The sequence below is a fragment of the Pan troglodytes genome, chromosome 15, assembly GCF_028858775.2.
Source record: "Pan troglodytes isolate AG18354 chromosome 15, NHGRI_mPanTro3-v2.0_pri, whole genome shotgun sequence".
Lineage (NCBI taxonomy): Eukaryota > Metazoa > Chordata > Mammalia > Primates > Hominidae > Pan > Pan troglodytes.
Window position 1 is genome coordinate 92,210,105 of NC_072413.2, and position 17,915 is coordinate 92,228,019.

A 17,915-nucleotide genomic window follows, 5' to 3' on the forward strand; every position below is an offset into this window, starting at 1 on the left:
TTGTTGTTTCTCTAGTTCCTTGAGGTGCGACCTCAGCTAGTCTATTTGTGCTCTTTCAGACTTTTTGATGTAGACATTTAATGCTATGAACTCTCCTCTTAGCACTGCTTTTGCTCTATCCCAGTGATTTTGGTAAGTTGTGTCACTATTATTCAGTTGAAAGAATTTTTTAATTTCCATCTTGATTTCATTGTTGACTCAATGATCATTCAGGAACACATTATTAAATTTCCATGTATTTGCATGGTTTTGAGGGTTCCTTTTGGAGTTGATTTCCAATTTTATTCCACTGTGGTCTCAGAGAGTACTTAATGTAATTTTGATTTTCTTAAATTTATTGAGACTTGTTTTGTGGCCTATCATATGGTCTTTCTTGGAGAATATTCCATGTGCTGATGAATAGAAAGTGTGTTCTTCAGTTGTTGGGTAGCATGTTCTGTAGATCATCTGTAGTTCATTTGTTCTAGGGTATAGTTTAAGTCCATTGTTGCCTTATTGACTTTCTGTCTTGATGACCTTTCTAGTACTGTCAGTGAGGTATTGAAGTCCCCCACTATTATTGTGCTGCTGTCTTAGGTCTAGTAGTAATTGTTTTATAAATTTGGGAGCTCCAGTGTTAGGTGTATATATATTTAGGATTGTGATATTTCACTGTTGGACAAGTCTTTTTTATCATTATGTAATGCCCCTCTTTGTCTTTTTAAACTGCTGTTGCTTTAAAGTTTGTTTTGTCTGATGTAAGAATAGCTACTCCTGCTCACTTTTGGTGACCGTTTGCATGGGATATCTTTTTCTACCCCTTTACCTTAAGTTTATGTGAGTCCTTATGTGTGTTTGGTGAGTCTCTTGAAGACAGCAGCTGGTTGGTGAATTCTTATCCATTCTGTGATTCTGTACCTACTAGGTATCTACCCAGAGGAAAAGAAGTCATTATATGAAAAAGATGCTTGCACATGCATGTTTGTAGCAGTACAATTTGCAGTTGCTAAAATATGGAACCAGCCCAAATGCCCATCAGTCAATGAGTAGATAAAGAAAATGTGTGTGTGTATATATAAAATATATATATATATATACATATATATACACACTCACCATAAAAAGGAACAAAATATTGGCATTTGCAGCAACCTTGATGGAGACTATTATTCTAAGTGAAGTAACTCAGGAATGGAAAAGCAAACATCGTATGTTCTCACTTACAAGCAGGAGCTAAGCTATGAGGACACAAAGGCATAAGAATGATACAGTGGACTTTTGGGACCCTGGGGAAAGGGTGGGAGGGGTGTGAGGGGTAAAAGACTACACACTGGGTACAGTGTACACTGCTTGGGTGATAGGTGCACCAAAATCTCAGAAATCACCGCTGAAGAACTTATTCATATAACCAAACGCCACCTGTTCCCCAAAAACCTATAGAAATAAAGTGCTTAGATACGAATCTAAGAAAATGTGTGTAAGATCTGTTTGTTAAAAATTACATAAAACTGAATAAATTATTCAAAGATATAAATAAACAAAGATAAATATTGTGTTTATGGATTAAAATAAAGAAGTGGTAATGGTCAACATCCCTGCCTTGTTCCTGATTTGGGGGAAAGTATTCTTTCTTTCACCATTAAGTATGATGCTAGCTCTAAGTTTGTCGTAGATATTCTTTATCTGGTTGAAGAAGTTCCCTTCTATTTGTAGTTTGCTGATAGTTTTAAATCATGGGTACATACTGGATTTCTCAGATTTCCACATGCAGTGAGGTATCCATGTGTTTTTTGAAAATTCTGTTACATTGACTGATTTCAAAAATTAACCCTTTTGACCTGGTGTGGTGGCTCACGCCTGTAATCCCAGCACTTTGGGAGGCTGAAGCAGGTGGATCATGAGGTCAAGAGATCGAGACCATCCTGGCCAACATGGTGAAACCCTGTCTCTACTAAAAAATAAAAACAAAATATTAGCCGGGCGTGGTGGCACGTGCCTGTAATCCCAGCTACTCGGGAGGCTGAGGCAGGAGAATAGCTTGAACCAGGGAGTCAGAGGTTGCAGTGAGCCGAGATTGCACCACTGCACTCCAGCCTGGTGACAGAGCCAGACTCCATCTCAAAAAAAAAAAAATCTTTTTATTTTGAGAAAACTATAGATTCACATACAGTTGTAAGAAATAATACAGAAATACCCATGTTCTCTTTATCCAGTTTCCCCCTATAGTAACATCTTGACAGGATGTTGACATTGGTAAAATCAGGATACATAAGATTTCCATCACCATGGGATCTCTCACATTACACTTGTGTAGTCACACCTATTTCCCTCCTGCTCCTGTATCTCTCCTTAGCCCCTGGAATTCACTAACCTGTTCTCTATTTGCATAACTTTGTCATTTCAAGAATGCTATATAAGTGGAATCATACGGTATGTAACCTTTTGGGATTGAATTTTTTTCACTTAGCATAATTTCTGGAGATTCTTCAGGTGGATACACATATAAATAGTTCTTTTTTTTCCTTTTTATTGCTGAGTAGCATTCCACAGTATGGTGTACTACAGTTTATTTATCCGTTTCTTCACTTAAGGACATATCATTGTTTTCATATCTTTTTTTTGTTGTTGTTTTGTTCAAATAAAGGTGTTATAAACATTCATCCACAAGTTTTTATGTGAACAGAAATTTTTATTTCTTTGGGATAAATGCCCCAGAGTACAATTGCTGGCTTGTATGGTGTTGCATATTTAATATTTTAAGAAACTTCCAAAGTGTTTTCCAGAGTGGCTGTACCGGCTTACATTCCTAGCATCAATGAGTCATCCAGTTTTTTTGCTTTTGGTAGTGTTTTTAAAATTTTAGCCATTCTGATAAGTGTGTAGTGATATCTCATTGTCCTTTTACTTTGTGTTTGCCTGATGGTTAATGAATTAAGCATCTTTTAGTGGGCTTATTTGCAATCTGTATATCATCCTCAGTAAAATGTTCCCTCATGTCTTTTACCCATTTTTGAATTGGATTGTGTATTTTATTACTATTGAGTTTTGAGAGTTCTTTATATGGTCTCGACACTAGCCCTTTTTCAAACATTCATTTGCAAATATTTTCTCCCAGTCTGTGGCTTGTCTTTTCATCCTTTTACAGGGTCTTTCACCATGCAAAAGTTTTAAATTTTGATGAAGTCTAACTTTTCTTTCTTGTGGATCATGCTTTTACTGTCAAGTTTAAGAATTCTTTGTCTAGCCCTAGATCTAGAAGCTATTTGCCCATGTTTTTCCTGACAGGTCTATTGTTATATGTTTCACACTTGATCTTAGTGAAAAGGTTGAGAAGTGATTAATTTTATGTTTTAAGTATAAGTCTGTGATTTACTTTGAGTTAGTGTGAGGCATAGGTCGTGTCAGTTTTTTTTTATTTTTAATTTTAAACACCTGTGGATATCTAGTTGCTTCAGTGCCGTTTGATGAAAAGGCTGTCTTTTGTCTACTGGATTGTCTCTGCACTGTTGCCAAAAATCAGTTGGGCATATGTGTGGGGGTCTATTTCTGGGTTCTCTCTTCTGTTCTGTGGATCTGTGTCTCTCTCCTTCCACCAATACTGTGCAGTGTTGGTTACTATAGCTATATAATAAGTCTTAACAGTGGGTGGACACAATTCCTCCTACTTCATTCCTCTTTTTCAAAATTGTTTCAGCTATGCTCATTCCTTTGGTTTTTCATACAAATTTAGAAAAAATATAATCTATGTCTCCCGAAATCTTGTTGGTATTTTGATAGGAATTGTGTTAAAGCTGTATACCACTTTGGGGAGAATCGCCGTATTTACCATGCTGAATTTCCCAGTGTGTGCCTCTCTAATTGCTTAGATATCCTTTGATTTCTTTCAGCATTGTGTATTTTCAGCCTACAACTTCTGTACATATTTTGTTAGTTTTTTGGAGTGATTATAAATTATATTGAATTTGTAATTTCAGTGTTCATGTGTTGACTTTTGTCACGTTTTTTCTGAATTGGTATGATCATGTGATATTTTTCTTCTTTAGCCTGTTAATGTGATGGAGTACATTGATTTTTAATATTGAACCAGCGTTGCATCCCTGCAATAAACTTCATTTGATCATGGTATATAATTCTTGCTAAAATTTTGTTAAATATTTTTGCATCTATATATATGAGGTATACTGCTTTGCAGTTTTTCTTCATGAAGTGATTTAGGAAGTGCCACCTCCTCTTCTCTTTTCTGGAAGAGATTGTGTAGAATAGTGTTAATTTTTCATTAAATGGTAGTATTCTCCATTGAAACCATCTGGGCCTGGAAAATTTTTTAAGACTTTGAAAATATTAATTCAATTTCTCTAATAGTTGTAGGAGCATTCAGATTATCTCTTTCATATTGGATAAGTTGTGACTATGTTTATCAAAGAATTGGACCAGTTTGTCTAAGTTTTCAAATTTATATGTATAGAAGTATTCATAGCATTCACTTATTATCCTTTTGATTTCTGCAGTCTGTAGAGATACCTACCGTTTCAATCCTGTTGTTGGTAATTCATGTCTTGTCTTGTTCTTTTGTCATTCTTGCTGAGATTAGTTGATTTTTATCGATCTTTAAAACAACTAGGTCTTTGTTTCCTTCCTTTTATTTTTTCTATTTTTATTATTAATCTCATCTCTTTGTTTCTTCTGCTTGTATTGTGATTATTTTGTTCTAGGTTCTTGAAGTGGAAAGTTAGATTATTGATTTGAGATGTTCCGTTTTTTTCTAATGGTTACATTTCCTTCTTTGAATATGTTACCTGTATCCCACAAATGTTGATTTTTTATTTTCATTAGTTCAGTGTATTTTTTGATTTCCCGTGAGACCTTTCTCTTTGATTCATGGGAATATACAGAAGTTTGTTGTTTAGTTTCCAAGAGTTGGGAGATTTTTCTGTTACCTTTCTTTTACTAACTTCTAGTTTGATTCCATTGTGGTTAGAGAAAATTCTGTATTATTTAAATTTTCAAAAATTTGTTGAGGTTTGTTTTGTGGTCTGTCTTGATATATATCCTTCGGGCACTTGAATGGAATGTGTATTCTGCCGTTGGATAGAGTGTTCTATAAATGTCTACTAAATCTTGGTTGATGGTATTCTTGAGTTCTTCTGTATCTTTGCTGATTCCCTGTGTAGTTCTGTCAGTTGTTGAGAGATGGGTTCTGAAATCTCCAGCTGCACCTGTGTATTTTTGTCTGTTTTTCTTTTCAGTCTCATCAGTTTTTGCATCACATATTTTGCAACTCAGTTTGTTGTATACACACTTAGGTTTGCTATTTCTTGGTGGATTCATCTCTTTTATCATTTTATAATGTCCCTGTCTGTCTCTGGTGATTTTCTCTTCTCTGAGATTTACTTTACTTGATATTCATATAGCCACTCCTGCTTTCTTTTGATTCACATTTCTATGATACATTATTTTCCGTTCTTTATTTTCAACCACTGATACTGTTATATTTGAAGTGAGTTTCTTGTAGACAGTATATAGTCGAATCATTTTTAAAATCCACTCTGCCAATTCCGGTCTTAAATTGATATATTTAGACCACTTATATTTAATGTAATTGTTGATATTTTAAGGCTAAAGTGTATCATTTTATTTTTTATTTGTTCTTTTTTTGCTTCTGTTTTCTTTTTCTTGCCTTCCTGTGAAAAGTTTTGTTTTCACCTCCATGAGGTATTAGAGATTATACCCTTTTTTATCTTAATTGCAAATTAGTGAATAAAATTCACTGAACATTCAATATTTAATGTTGCTGACATCTGTTCATCTAGTTAGCCATCTATTCATTCATGTTTTCAAGAGATATTTATTGAACCTCTACCCTGGGCCAGGCATTGTCATTTTCTTTTTCTTTCAGATTATTCTCTTTCAGTTCTTTAGCAGTGTAGTAAATTTATTTCCTCTGGTTGTTGTAACAAATTACCGCAAACCAGGTGGCTTAAAAATAATAGAAATTTATTCTGTCACAGTTCTAGAAAACAGAAGTCTGAAGTCAAGATGTCAGCAGGGATCTAGAGGAGAATCCATTCTTGCCTATTCCAACTTTTGGTGGTTGTCACCATTCCCTGACTTGTGGCTGTATTGCTCAAATTTCTGCATCTGTGGTCAAATGGCCATCTGTTGTGTTTTATTCTCTGAGTTTTTCTTTTAAGGACACTTGCTATTGGATTTAGGGCCTAGATAGTTTGGATAACCCAGGATAATCTCTTTATCTCAAGAGCCCTTTAAAAATTAAGACAATAATCGCAGGTTCTAGGATTAAGATGTAGACATATCTTTTAGGGGGCCACCATTCAGTTCACTACAAATAGTATTTTTCTGTGCAACTTTGATTTCTCTTTTTTTGATCCTCTCTCCATTTGGCATGGGTTCTCTATTTCACACCCTTTGCTATTCCTTCTGAATTTTGTCTATTAAAGGATTCTCCTAGAGAGTGATGAGAACAGTGGAATGATTATGATGTCCTGTATTTCATAGCTTACCGTATAGCAACAGAAAAAGCCTTTCTTCATGGCAGGGCAGCTTCATTTAGAATCAGAATATGTTTCTTTCTAATAGAACTTACTCTAAAGCAAAAATAATATTATTTTAAAAACTATGTAAAACATGTATTAAAGTCTTATGTATGTATAACTACAAATCCATTTGAAGAGATAAGTAAAAATAATTCTAATCAATAAGTAAATATTATGGAATCAGCTATCAATATTTAAATTGGTGTCAGTTAAGAACAGGTGGAATTTCCCTCTGAGGTGATGTCATGTTTATTAGCATCTTTTTGCTATATATATCTATATCTATCTATCTATCTATATATGTATATTTCAAGTACTTTCAGAACTTAGGCCACTTTGGTTATATTTGAAAACAGTCTTTTGCTGTTTGTGGAAATGGTTTTTTTGGGAAGAATCTGAACATTTTTTTCAAGGTATTTAGGCCACTAGAGTATTGCTGAGATTATTTTGATAACTCCTTAATGAATGTTAATTTAAAAAGGAATTATGTAAATATACCCTGCTGATCTTTAAGAGTATCGAGTGTATCTTTAAGAAGTTTCTGACATGGAGTCAAATCTAGTGTAACAAGTGATTTCACTGTACCAAGAGAAAGTTGTATGATTTTGCTGTAGTTGATTTTATTGCTGTCCCTGTTGCTATGACTATTAATGTTTTACCATAATAAAATGTTACCATTTATATATTTTTATAAAGTATGGCAAACTGGCAGGTCACAGGAAAAAATGAGGTAGAATTAAAAAATATGTATTTAATAATAGTCTCGAAACTTTTAGACTTAAGACATATAAAACAATAGACAATCTTGTTTCAGCACAAGCATAATTAATATCTTCATGTATTTGTTATAAGATTTGCTTAATGAAATTTCAGTTTTGGTTTTAATTTTATATCTAAATGATGTATTTCTGGCTTAAAACTTAGAAGTCTGAGTGCTTAACATTCAAAGCAGTCATTTTTCCAATTAGTCCATACTTTTTATAACTGTGCAGAGGAATTCAGCTTATAATTACAAATTTTAAATTTGTGTTTTCTTTGTAAGTGCTGGTCAAGATGTCCAAGGAACAAGTGTGATTGCAAATCTCCCATTTTTGATGCGACAGAATCCCACTGAGACGCTTCGGAGAGTGTTGCCAAAAGTCAGAGTAAGTTGGTATGAAATAAGATTGGAGTTTCCCATTTTTTCCCAGTAGCATGTTGTCATTGTTGAAAGGATTTTGGAGCTTTGATGGCTGATCTTTTGCACCTAAAAATTGAGTGGAGGAAGTGTTATTATATACATTTTGAATTATAATGAAAATATTTAGGGAAATTAGCTGATGGAAATGGAGAAATCCAGATCTTAAGTTGTAAAATTTCTTTAGTCATTTTCTCAGTAGAGACATTTTACTAAAGGTAGTTTTTAGTAGCTCAAAAACACCTCTTAATTATTCTTAAAAAAAAGTATTTAGTATTCTGTTGACTTAAATCTATATTAATAGTATTTGTATAACATTGATAATATAATTGAGCTGATATTCCTAATAATTGACCCTATGATGACTTCTGAAGAATCATCAGATAAAGATTGAATTATAGCCATCACAATTTTAGATGTGTATGTAATTTATTGCTTTATAAATTTCTTCAGAATTAGTTTTTCTGCTATGAACAAAAATGTTTGATCTATTACATTCTTTCTTCTGACTAATATTTATTGATTATTAATATAAAATTAAATAATTTCAACTATTAAATATTTAGTAATTATTTATTTGTACTTATGTGCAAAGTGCTTTTCTTTATAAGAACTTGAATGAATAAAACAGACATCAGTGTGTGTGTCCTCCAAGAGTTTACCTACTAATGGGGTCAGTGAGGTTACCTACTAATGAGGATTATGTTTGCTAATAGAGGTTGGTAGATTTTGCTTTGTTTTTTTATTTGGATATAGCTCTTGTCATAATTTTTAATTTATGTGTTTAAAATACTGAAGTTATTATTGAGTCCTTGAGTTTTATTTTTAGGCATGTGTAGCATGGTTCTAGTTACTGTGATTTAGATCAGGGACATACCATGTTATTTCCATGAGATGCCCACCTATGCAGGCACTGTGAACATTTTGACTGATTACAATGGTGAATTAAGATGATATTTATTTTGGCATTGCATGTGATTCAAAAGTAAATCAAGCTTTTTTATATCTGTTTTTCCCAGAATCATGCCATGTTTCAAAGGAATTAGGCCCACACAGACCAGGTTTATTTTTACGTTCAATTTCAGTGATACTAACTGACCTACACTTGTCAGCATGACACCTGGAAGTGCCAGTTAAACAATAGCAGAAAGGAACAGGTATTTAGGTCCTCTTGGCTACAGAGTTAATGTAAGTAAGCAAATTAGATTTATAACTAAGAATACTGCATGCTGCACACTTTGCATTGAGCAGGTGAAATCTGGTCCACAGAAAGCATATTAGATATCCAAAGTTTCATATGCAAGAATAAAAGATGAAAGAGAGCAGTGAACTTTAGAGGTCTCTAAATTACTTTGCAAAAATCCTTTTGTTGAGTTCACAATAAAGGAAGTTAAGTAACAGCTCCCCCAAAACCTTCATTTCATGGGAGTGTATAAATAATATTATACACTTTTTTTTATTTTCTTACTTTCTATTTAAAATATTCTAAAGAAAATTTTATACAAATTTTCATTACTTTTAAAGCTTATTAAAACCATATCTTCAATAACTCAGGCATACCTTACAGTTTCAAAAGATACATTTGATTCTTTGTATAAATATGCTATATATATGAGTGTATAATACAAAGAATCAAATGTATCATATTTATACAAAGAATCAAAGTGTATAAAGAATATTATACACTCATATGTATAACATATTTATACAAAGAATCAAAGTGTATAAAGAATATTATACACTCATATGTATAGCGTATTTATACAAAGAATCAAATGTATCTTTTGAAACTGTAAGGTATGCCTGAGTTATAGAAGATATGGTTTTAATAAGCTTTAAAAGTAATGAAAATTAATCCATAATACAGAGTATATTAACTGAATAATGGATACAAAGGTAGTATATACTAGTGAACATGTACTAAGGAAACCTTTATTTATATGTGAATGATTTCACTCATTTATTTTACTAATCAACATGCAACCATTTATTTAGGACCATCGTCTTGCTGTACTCCGTTTAAAAGAGATACCGAAAAGGTAGAAGAGTCCAGATTAGACTATATATTAGGAAGGTCTAGTGACCATGGAAAACAATGAGAGAACAAGTATAATATTGTGTGCTTGTGACTTGATGTAAAAATGCTGAAGAATAAGGCAAATGAGAAGGGCTTTATGGGGGTAACTCCAATAATAATGACTTTTATTGATAGTCTAATATATAATGTAGACAGCCAAACATTTAATCACTCCCATTTCAAATGATAAAATCTGTGTTTCTGTGCATATTATTTTAAATTCATTGTATTCAGATTTTGTTATGACTTATTGGTACTCCTGGTTAGCGCCTTTGTCAATTCCACCTCACTTCTGTGAGTGTCTACTTTCCAGTGATGAAATGCTGACAACATCTCGGGTAACCGCTTTATTTACTTTTGCTTGGCCATGATTTCTCAATTTTTTAAAAGAAAGTAATCTTGAGCATTTAGTAATAATGGCATTCTCATTCATTCATAAATATTTACTGAGTCCTTTTATAAGGCAGGCACTGTTCGAAGCACTGGGAAAATAGAAGTGAACAAAAGATGGGGGACTTGCCCTCAAGGAGGAGGCTACAGTCCAGATGGAGAAACAGACATTAAACAAGTAAATCCCTCCTCACCCAAGAAAGGTATAATGGTCATTTGTGATAAACACTCTGAGTGTACAGAACATGAGTTGATGAGATAAAGTAATATAGTAACGAGGGCACCTGCTGTGCATTGGGATGGCAAGGAATGCCTTTTTGAGGAGCAGAAAACTGAAGGGATGGAAAGAAGCAGCCATTTGAGAGTCAGGACCAAGTAGTTCAGGTGGAGAGAATGGTAATTAGCCCTAAGGTGAAAGAGCTGGGTGGGACTGAGAGAGACAGGTGTGTTTTGGACCCAGTGGATGGGGTGGGGTGTGATTGAGAAGAGGTTAGAGAAATGGTTGATGAAAGAGCATGCAAATGTTGGTTTTCATTCTTAGGACAGTGAAAAGTCGTTGAAGTCTTTAAAGCAGGCAGTGACTTAATTGTGTTTCTATTTCACAGTGATCATTTTGGTTACTGTATGGAGAATAGATTGGAGTGGGATAGTTAGGAAGCTTCAGTACTGGCCCTCATAGCTAGTATGAGGACAACTAATTAAGACAGTAGAGAGCAGTAGACATATCTGAGATACATGGGTTAAGGTAGAATGAGCAGAATTTCATAACAGATTGGGTTTGTGAAGTGAGAGATGACTTCCAGATTTCTGGCTTGACCATGCATATGGTTCTGCTGGTTTTCAGTTATAGCTGATAGTCTGTTAAATTCAGAAGGAAAATAATTTGTGTACTTGATAATACTAGTCTTTTGTGAGTGATTTACTTTTAGATAATTTAAAGATATGAACAATACATATTTTATGAAAGAAGTTAATCAATACCAAGATTTTTACCACATTTATAACAGTGGTGTGTGCAGCTTTTAGAGCTCACTTTTTACCTTGTCTTTACCTTTAAGAATATCAGATGAAGTAATGGAGATTTTGCTGGCCTTATGTATTATAAACTTTCACCAGTGATATTTTTGTTTTATTGCATTTGCATTTTGTTCTTATGATAATGGATTAATTGAAAAGTGATTTTAAAAATAGGTTGCTTTCACTGTTTTAGAGATAAAGGAATTTAATGTTTAAAAATAAAATGTCAGAAACAGAGTTAGTGTTACAATTGAGCTAATCCATCAGATTGAGGTTGCTGTCTAGAATAACTAACAAAGAAGAAAAATAGAAAGTAAGAAAAATAGAATTAAGCCAATCCATAGTATTTCCCCAATTTATTTTCTAAATTGTGTGCTAAGTGGGCAATGAATGGTAGTGCAGTTAGGCCACTCATCTCAAGGTTAAATTTAGCTAGAAATTTAGAAAGGAAATATTTTGACCTCCAATTTAAATTTCTTAAATGTGGAGACATTTTAAAATATAGTTTTTACCATATATTCATGTTACATGATTTAATCCTAGGGTATCTATTAAATAATTTTTTTCCTGTGATTTTATTAAGTTTTAATTCTTTTTCCACAGTATATTAAATTGAAATCTTAGATGTTTGTTAGACTTCAATATTTGCTTTGAACTTCTCATTATCTAGAAGTGAAAGAATTTGATTGTCAAGATAAATATCCAAAATATTATACCATGGTCTCTTATAAAATTCAGAATAATAGCGATATAATTATACCACATAATGAAGGTGATTCCATTACAATCCAATGCAAAAAACACTCTCTACTTATCGAGGTATTAAATTTATTTAGTTGTTTTTACACTTATATTTTGGCAACCATAAATTTGTCATAAAATTATATAAAAGAAATTGAGCAATTCCAGGCACAGATAAAAATAATGTAGCCAATATTTATTGAGGTCTTACTATGTGTCAGGCACTGTATTCTGTCAGATATTCTACACATTTTAATCTGAATACTCATAGCAGTTCTATAATGATCACTTGACAGTGGAAGAAACAACTTAGTTAAGTAACTTGCTCAACGTCACAAAGCTTGCAAGTGGTATAATTAGGTTTAAACAGGAAGTCTGAGCCCTGAGTCCTCACTCTTTACTACTCATTAGCTGATCATGACTGTAACAGATATAAAATGTGTAATTTAATGTCTCAAGCCTTAGTCATCTCCTGTCTGTACTACAGCAGCCTCCTCACTGAGTCTGTTGCTTCCATTTTGCCTCCTAGAGCAAACTCACCCAGAGAAATCTTCTAAAAAGCATCAATCATATCTTGTCTCCCACTTGCATGAAAATTACTTAAGTGGTGTGGTAGGTAGAATCATGCTCCTTCCCAAAAGATATTGGGCCCTAATCCCTAGAAATTGCAAACGTTACCTTATTTGGAAAAAGGGTCTTTACAGATACAGTTAAGGATCTTGAGATTGGGAGATTATCCTGGATTATTGGGGTGGTGGTCTAAATGCCATCACGTGTCCTTATAAGAAGGCAGACGAGAGTTGACGTATACATGTAGAAGAATGCAATGTGAAGATGGAGGTAGAGATTGGAGTGATGTGGCCACAAGCCAAGGAATGATAGCAACCACCAAAAGCTGAAAGAAGCAAAAAGCAGATTCTACCCCAGAGCCTCTAGATGGAATGTGGCCTTGCCAACACTTTGATTTTGACCAGGTGATACTGACTTTGAAATTCTGGCCTCCAGACCTGTGAGAGAAGAAATAGCTGTTGTTTTAAGCCACTCAGTTTGTGGTAATTTGTTACAGCAGCCACAGGAAACTAATGAAAGTAACTTCCCATTTCAGATATAATACAACCCCCTACCATGTCCTTAAATCACCCCCATCTACCTTTGTGACCTCATCATCTGCCAGTCTTTTCCCTTTCTTTCATAAGGGCAGTATATTTGTCAGTCTAGTTTCTCACTATACCCCCGGAACCTAGAATAGTGCCTGGCAGATAATAGGCACTCAAAAAAATTTTGTAAATGAGTGTTCATTGAACTTAACATTTAGAGACAATATAAATATCTACCTGAAAGACCAAGGGAACATTGGCCTGATCCACTGATGGCATTCTTGGATGAGAAGTAGGAACAGAATTTGTTTGGAAATTTGACACGTACATGTAGAATGGTATATAATGCTGATTTATGTTCGAGAGAGACTTTTTGGGGGTTTGGAGAGGATTCGGGAAATATATAATAAAGAAAGGATAAAAGGGACATAATCAATGTGAAACGTGATTTCCTTTTATTTCGGTGCATGCCCATAGTCTCAGCTGCTCAGGAGGCTGGGGCCCAGGAGTTTGAGGCTGCAGTGAATAGTTACTGACTGCACTCCAGCTAGGGCGGCATAGCAAGACCTTGCCTCTAAAAAACAAAAAAAACAAAAAAAAAAAAAAAAGAGAGAAAGAAATAATAGGAAAAAATAATAATTTCTCCTAATATGATTATTTATTATAGAATTTTATGTCTCCTGTATATGGGTAGTTTTTTTTAACATCTTATTCTAGAGTTTTTACAGAAAGCATTCACTTTATAAATACATTTGTAAATAGAAAGCTTAACTTTACTTTTTTAAAAGTCCTATTTCAAGTAGCATAGTTAAGTGAACAAACAACACAGATTGAGCATTCCTAATCCTCAAATCCAAAATCAAAATGCTCCAAAATCTGAAGCTTTTTGAGCATAAACATGATGCTACAAGTAGAAGACTCCCCATCTGACCTCATGTGATGAGGTGCAGTTAAAGTCAAAATGCAGTCAAAACTTAGTTTCATGCACAAAATTATTTAAAATATTGTATAAAATTACATTCAGCCTATGTGTATAAAATGTATATGAAACAAATGAATTTCATATTTAGACTTGGGTCCTATCCCCAAGGTATTTCATTATGAATATGCAAATATTCCAAAATCGCAAAACATTCAAAATCTGAAACACTTCTGGTTACAAGCATTTGGGATAAGGGATACTCAAGCTGTAATAATGTGTGGAACACTGTAGGCCAGGCACTATGCTTAATGCTTTAGATATATCCTTAAAAAAATCCTCCTAACAGCTCCGTGTGATGTATTTATACTCATTTTACAGTTGGGAAAATCTAGGCTTAAAAAATTCAGTGTTTATGAATATTTTATTGGGAGATTTCTAGGAAGCATGAAAGTATTAATTTATTCTTACAGTTCACCAAGAAAAAGAAATAGTTTTGACTAAAGGAATTAAAGAGCATAAACAAATGATACAGATTGCTTTCTTCTTTGGTTTGCAGCTAAGAAAACAGGGATCTGTCTTCCTCACTGAAGATGATGTGTTCTGAGATAAGCATAATAAGCAGATCATGATGTTCCAGACCCTTACAGATCATAAAAAGCCCACAATATAGTATTCTTTAGACAGGCTAAACATTTAGGGACACTGATAGGAAGGAATGTAAATAAGAAAGTGAAATAATTCCTATAATGTAAGGTTGATAGAAGATAATCATCAGGGTCAGAATTAAGAGGTCTTGTGGTTTAGGAAGCATAAAATTATGTAACTTATTGTTTATTTCACTCAGAAAAGTATTAATGAAAGGAATTAGAGATGAGCAGATTGATACAAACTGTTCTATGGTTTACAGCTTAAAAAATAAAGGTACATTTAATGCTATGCATTTTGAGAATAATGTCTTTTATGCTTTTTCTTTTTACATATATATCTATTTGTATTTAAGGACAAAATAGATTGACATTACTAATTACTTCACAATAATAATTAAAGTTCTGTGAAACATTTACTGAGTATATAGTTTTTCTGGGTATATATAGTTATATTAGCTGGTATTCATTATAGACCTAAAAATATTGCCTTTCAGTAAATTCCTAGTGGACACCAGTGTTTTCACATATGCTTCCTAGTCATTCAGTCATTTGTTATTTTTACCCTATCTGCAATAAAAACGAACGGAAACTTCTGAAATTACTTTAAATGTGTAGTTAAGCTTGTAAGTGAGTAAGGAATGATACTAGGGCTCAAAAACAAAGCAATCCGTTTCACTTCCATTTAGGATATAGAAAGCTGCAAGAGAACATCACTCTTATTCTAATAACAGTAGGTTATCCACAAAATCCACACAGTCATAACTTCTTGAGCACATCAGAGTTGGTCACCAGGCAGCCAAGTGAGCTGAATTCTCAAGAGTAACAAACCCCTCTGAGGATAGATGGGACACAGGAACATTGACTTGGCAGAGCATAGGAGGAAGAGGTGCCCACCACATAAAGTAGTTAGCAGTATCAGCTAAGATTTTAACACATTTTTAAAGGGTGAATGTGCGCTCGCACAGTTTATGTGTTTAGGATAACTTGTAGCTTAGACACAGAGGAGCTTTGCATCCATTTGCAAGCTCTTTTCCATACATCTCCACTGTTTTATCTGTGAGAAAGACTAGGGGACAAGGCAGGAGATTGGAGAGCATCTCCCTTGGTGATAAAGATGTGGTGGTGATGAGCTGTTGCTGAGGGACAGGAGCCAACTCTGCCCATTTCCTGAAAACCTTCTCCTTTATGAAGCAAAAGTCTAAGCTGCAGAGGGAGAAGCAGTGAACTTTCCTGCTTCTACAGCCCAGGTGAAGTGCCATTGCTTTGATGAGTTTGGTAGGAGCAAAACCCACTTGCTTCTGGAAGAGAGGTAGAAAACCCTCACTCCTCCAGGACCATGCAAAGATCACTTACTTCTGGGAGAAAGGTGGGAGCATAAGCCTTTTGACACTAGGGACTGGGTGTGGAAGGCAGGAGATGTTAGAACTAGGACCCTGCACTGATAAAAAGCAGAGGTCTGCCACCAGTGGGGATAGGGCAAGAAACTTGACCCTGGCAAAGGTCCCCCTCCCGCACCCCAAGATACAAAGTTATAGGACAGGAACACTGAAAAAGTTATATTCCTGAGGCCCAGGCTCAAAAACCCCCTACCTAAGATGAGGCTACACCAAGATATCTGAGAATACTCTACATCCACCATTAGCCTAGTGTGTAGTAACAAGCAACAGTTGTCTACTACTAGAGAAGGGACAAGAGTGTGGAGAGAGACCGCCTGCTGAAAACTGAGGGTGGAGCAGGAACACTGAGGCAAACCCTTTGGCATCTGAGGCTGCACGTTAAACAAAAGGTAATAGTGGCCCACTATTGGAGGTCTGAAACCTGTTGTGCTGTGATTGCCGTAGCAACAAAAAGCCTGAAACCCAGCTCAACTGCTAACTAGACTGGTTATTCAACCCCCTGGACTTAACAGCCTAGCAGAGGTGGAATGTTCATTTCTGAGCATAAATACTGTTGCCCCTATCATCACTGAATATCCAGCATTCAACATTTCAAAATCAAAAATTTCTGGGCACACAAAATAGGAAAACTTACCAAAACATAAAGCAACAACAGGTCTAGTGTCAGAGATGACCCAGATATTGGAAGTATTAGGGAATTTAAAGTAACTGTGATTTATATGGTAAAAAAAATCCACTGAAAAAACAACATGCCTGGATGTATAGGGCATTTCAACAGAGAGAGGATCTATAAAATAATCAAATGAAGATGCTAGAAATAGGCCGGGCATGGTGGCTCACGCCTGTAATCCCAGCACTTTGGGAGGCTGAGGTGGGCGGATCACCTGAGGTCAGGAGTTTGAGACCAGTCTGACCAACATGGAGAAACCCCATCTCTAATAAAAGTACAAAATTAGCCAGGCATGGTGGCACATCCCCGTAATCCCAGCTACTCAGGAGGCTGAGGCAGGAGAATCGCTTGAACCCGGGAGGCGGAGGTTGCGGTGAGCCGAGATTGCACCATTGCACTCTAGCATAGGCAACAAGAGCAAAACACTGTCTCAAATGAAAAAAAAATGCTAGAAATAAAAAAGATGATATCTGAGATGAAGCATTTCTTCAATGGGCTTATCAGGAGTTTGAACATGTCTGGTGAAAGAATCAGTGAACTTGAAAATAGAAACTATCCAAACTGAAACATAGAGATAGAAAAGAGTGAAAAATGAGAACATCCAATGGCTTTGAGACAGCATAAAAAGAGATCTAATATATATGCAATTGGCATCTCAGAAAGAGAAAAGAGAAATGGGAAGGAAGAATTATTTAAAGAAATACTAGCCAGGACAAAGCATAGATCTAAGAAGACCAGAGGACTCAGAGCAGGATAAATGCGTGCGAGTGCACACACACACACATACACACACACCCTCACCCCTAGACACCGCACGCGGGCGCACACACACAACCTCCTCACCCCTAGACGCCGCACGCGCGCGCACACACACCCTCACCCCTAGACACCGCACGCGCGCACACACACACACCCTCACCCCTAGACACCGCACGTGCGCGCACACACACACACACCCTCACCCCTAGACACCGCACGCGCGCGCACACACACACAGTCACCCCTAGACACTGCACGCGCGCGCACACACACACACCCTCACCCCTAGACACCGCACGTGCGCACGCACACACACACACACCCCCTCACCCCTAGATACCTCATAAACTGCTGAAAATAAAAAGGATAATCTTGGAAGTAGCCAGAGACAAAGGTGACAATTGAACAGGCTTCTGATCAGAAACTATGTAGTCTAGAGGACAAAAGAATATCATATTAAAAGTACTGAAAGTAAAAAGCAAAAATTA

General features: G+C 35.2%; 1 protein-coding gene across 11 annotated transcripts in view; it reads left to right on the forward strand.

Annotated features, from left to right (window-relative positions):
- PPP4R4 (protein phosphatase 4 regulatory subunit 4) overlaps positions 1 to 17,915 on the forward strand; it is a 105,279-nt gene that overhangs the window by 26,600 nt on the left and 60,764 nt on the right. For 8 of the 11 annotated variants that reach the window (XR_010151018.1, XM_063793105.1, XM_024348896.2 and 5 more), the window contains exon 3: positions 7,576 to 7,678. Coding sequence is in view for 6 of the 11 variants with exons in the window: in XM_024348896.2 (XP_024204664.1) it covers positions 7,576 to 7,678 (103 nt within the window). In the remaining 5 variants the exon portion in view is untranslated. Of the gene's footprint in view, positions 1 to 7,575; positions 7,687 to 10,250; positions 10,381 to 17,915 lie in introns of those variants that run through there. The other 3 variants (XM_024348895.3, XM_016926670.4, XM_016926669.4) reach the window with 3 other exon arrangements.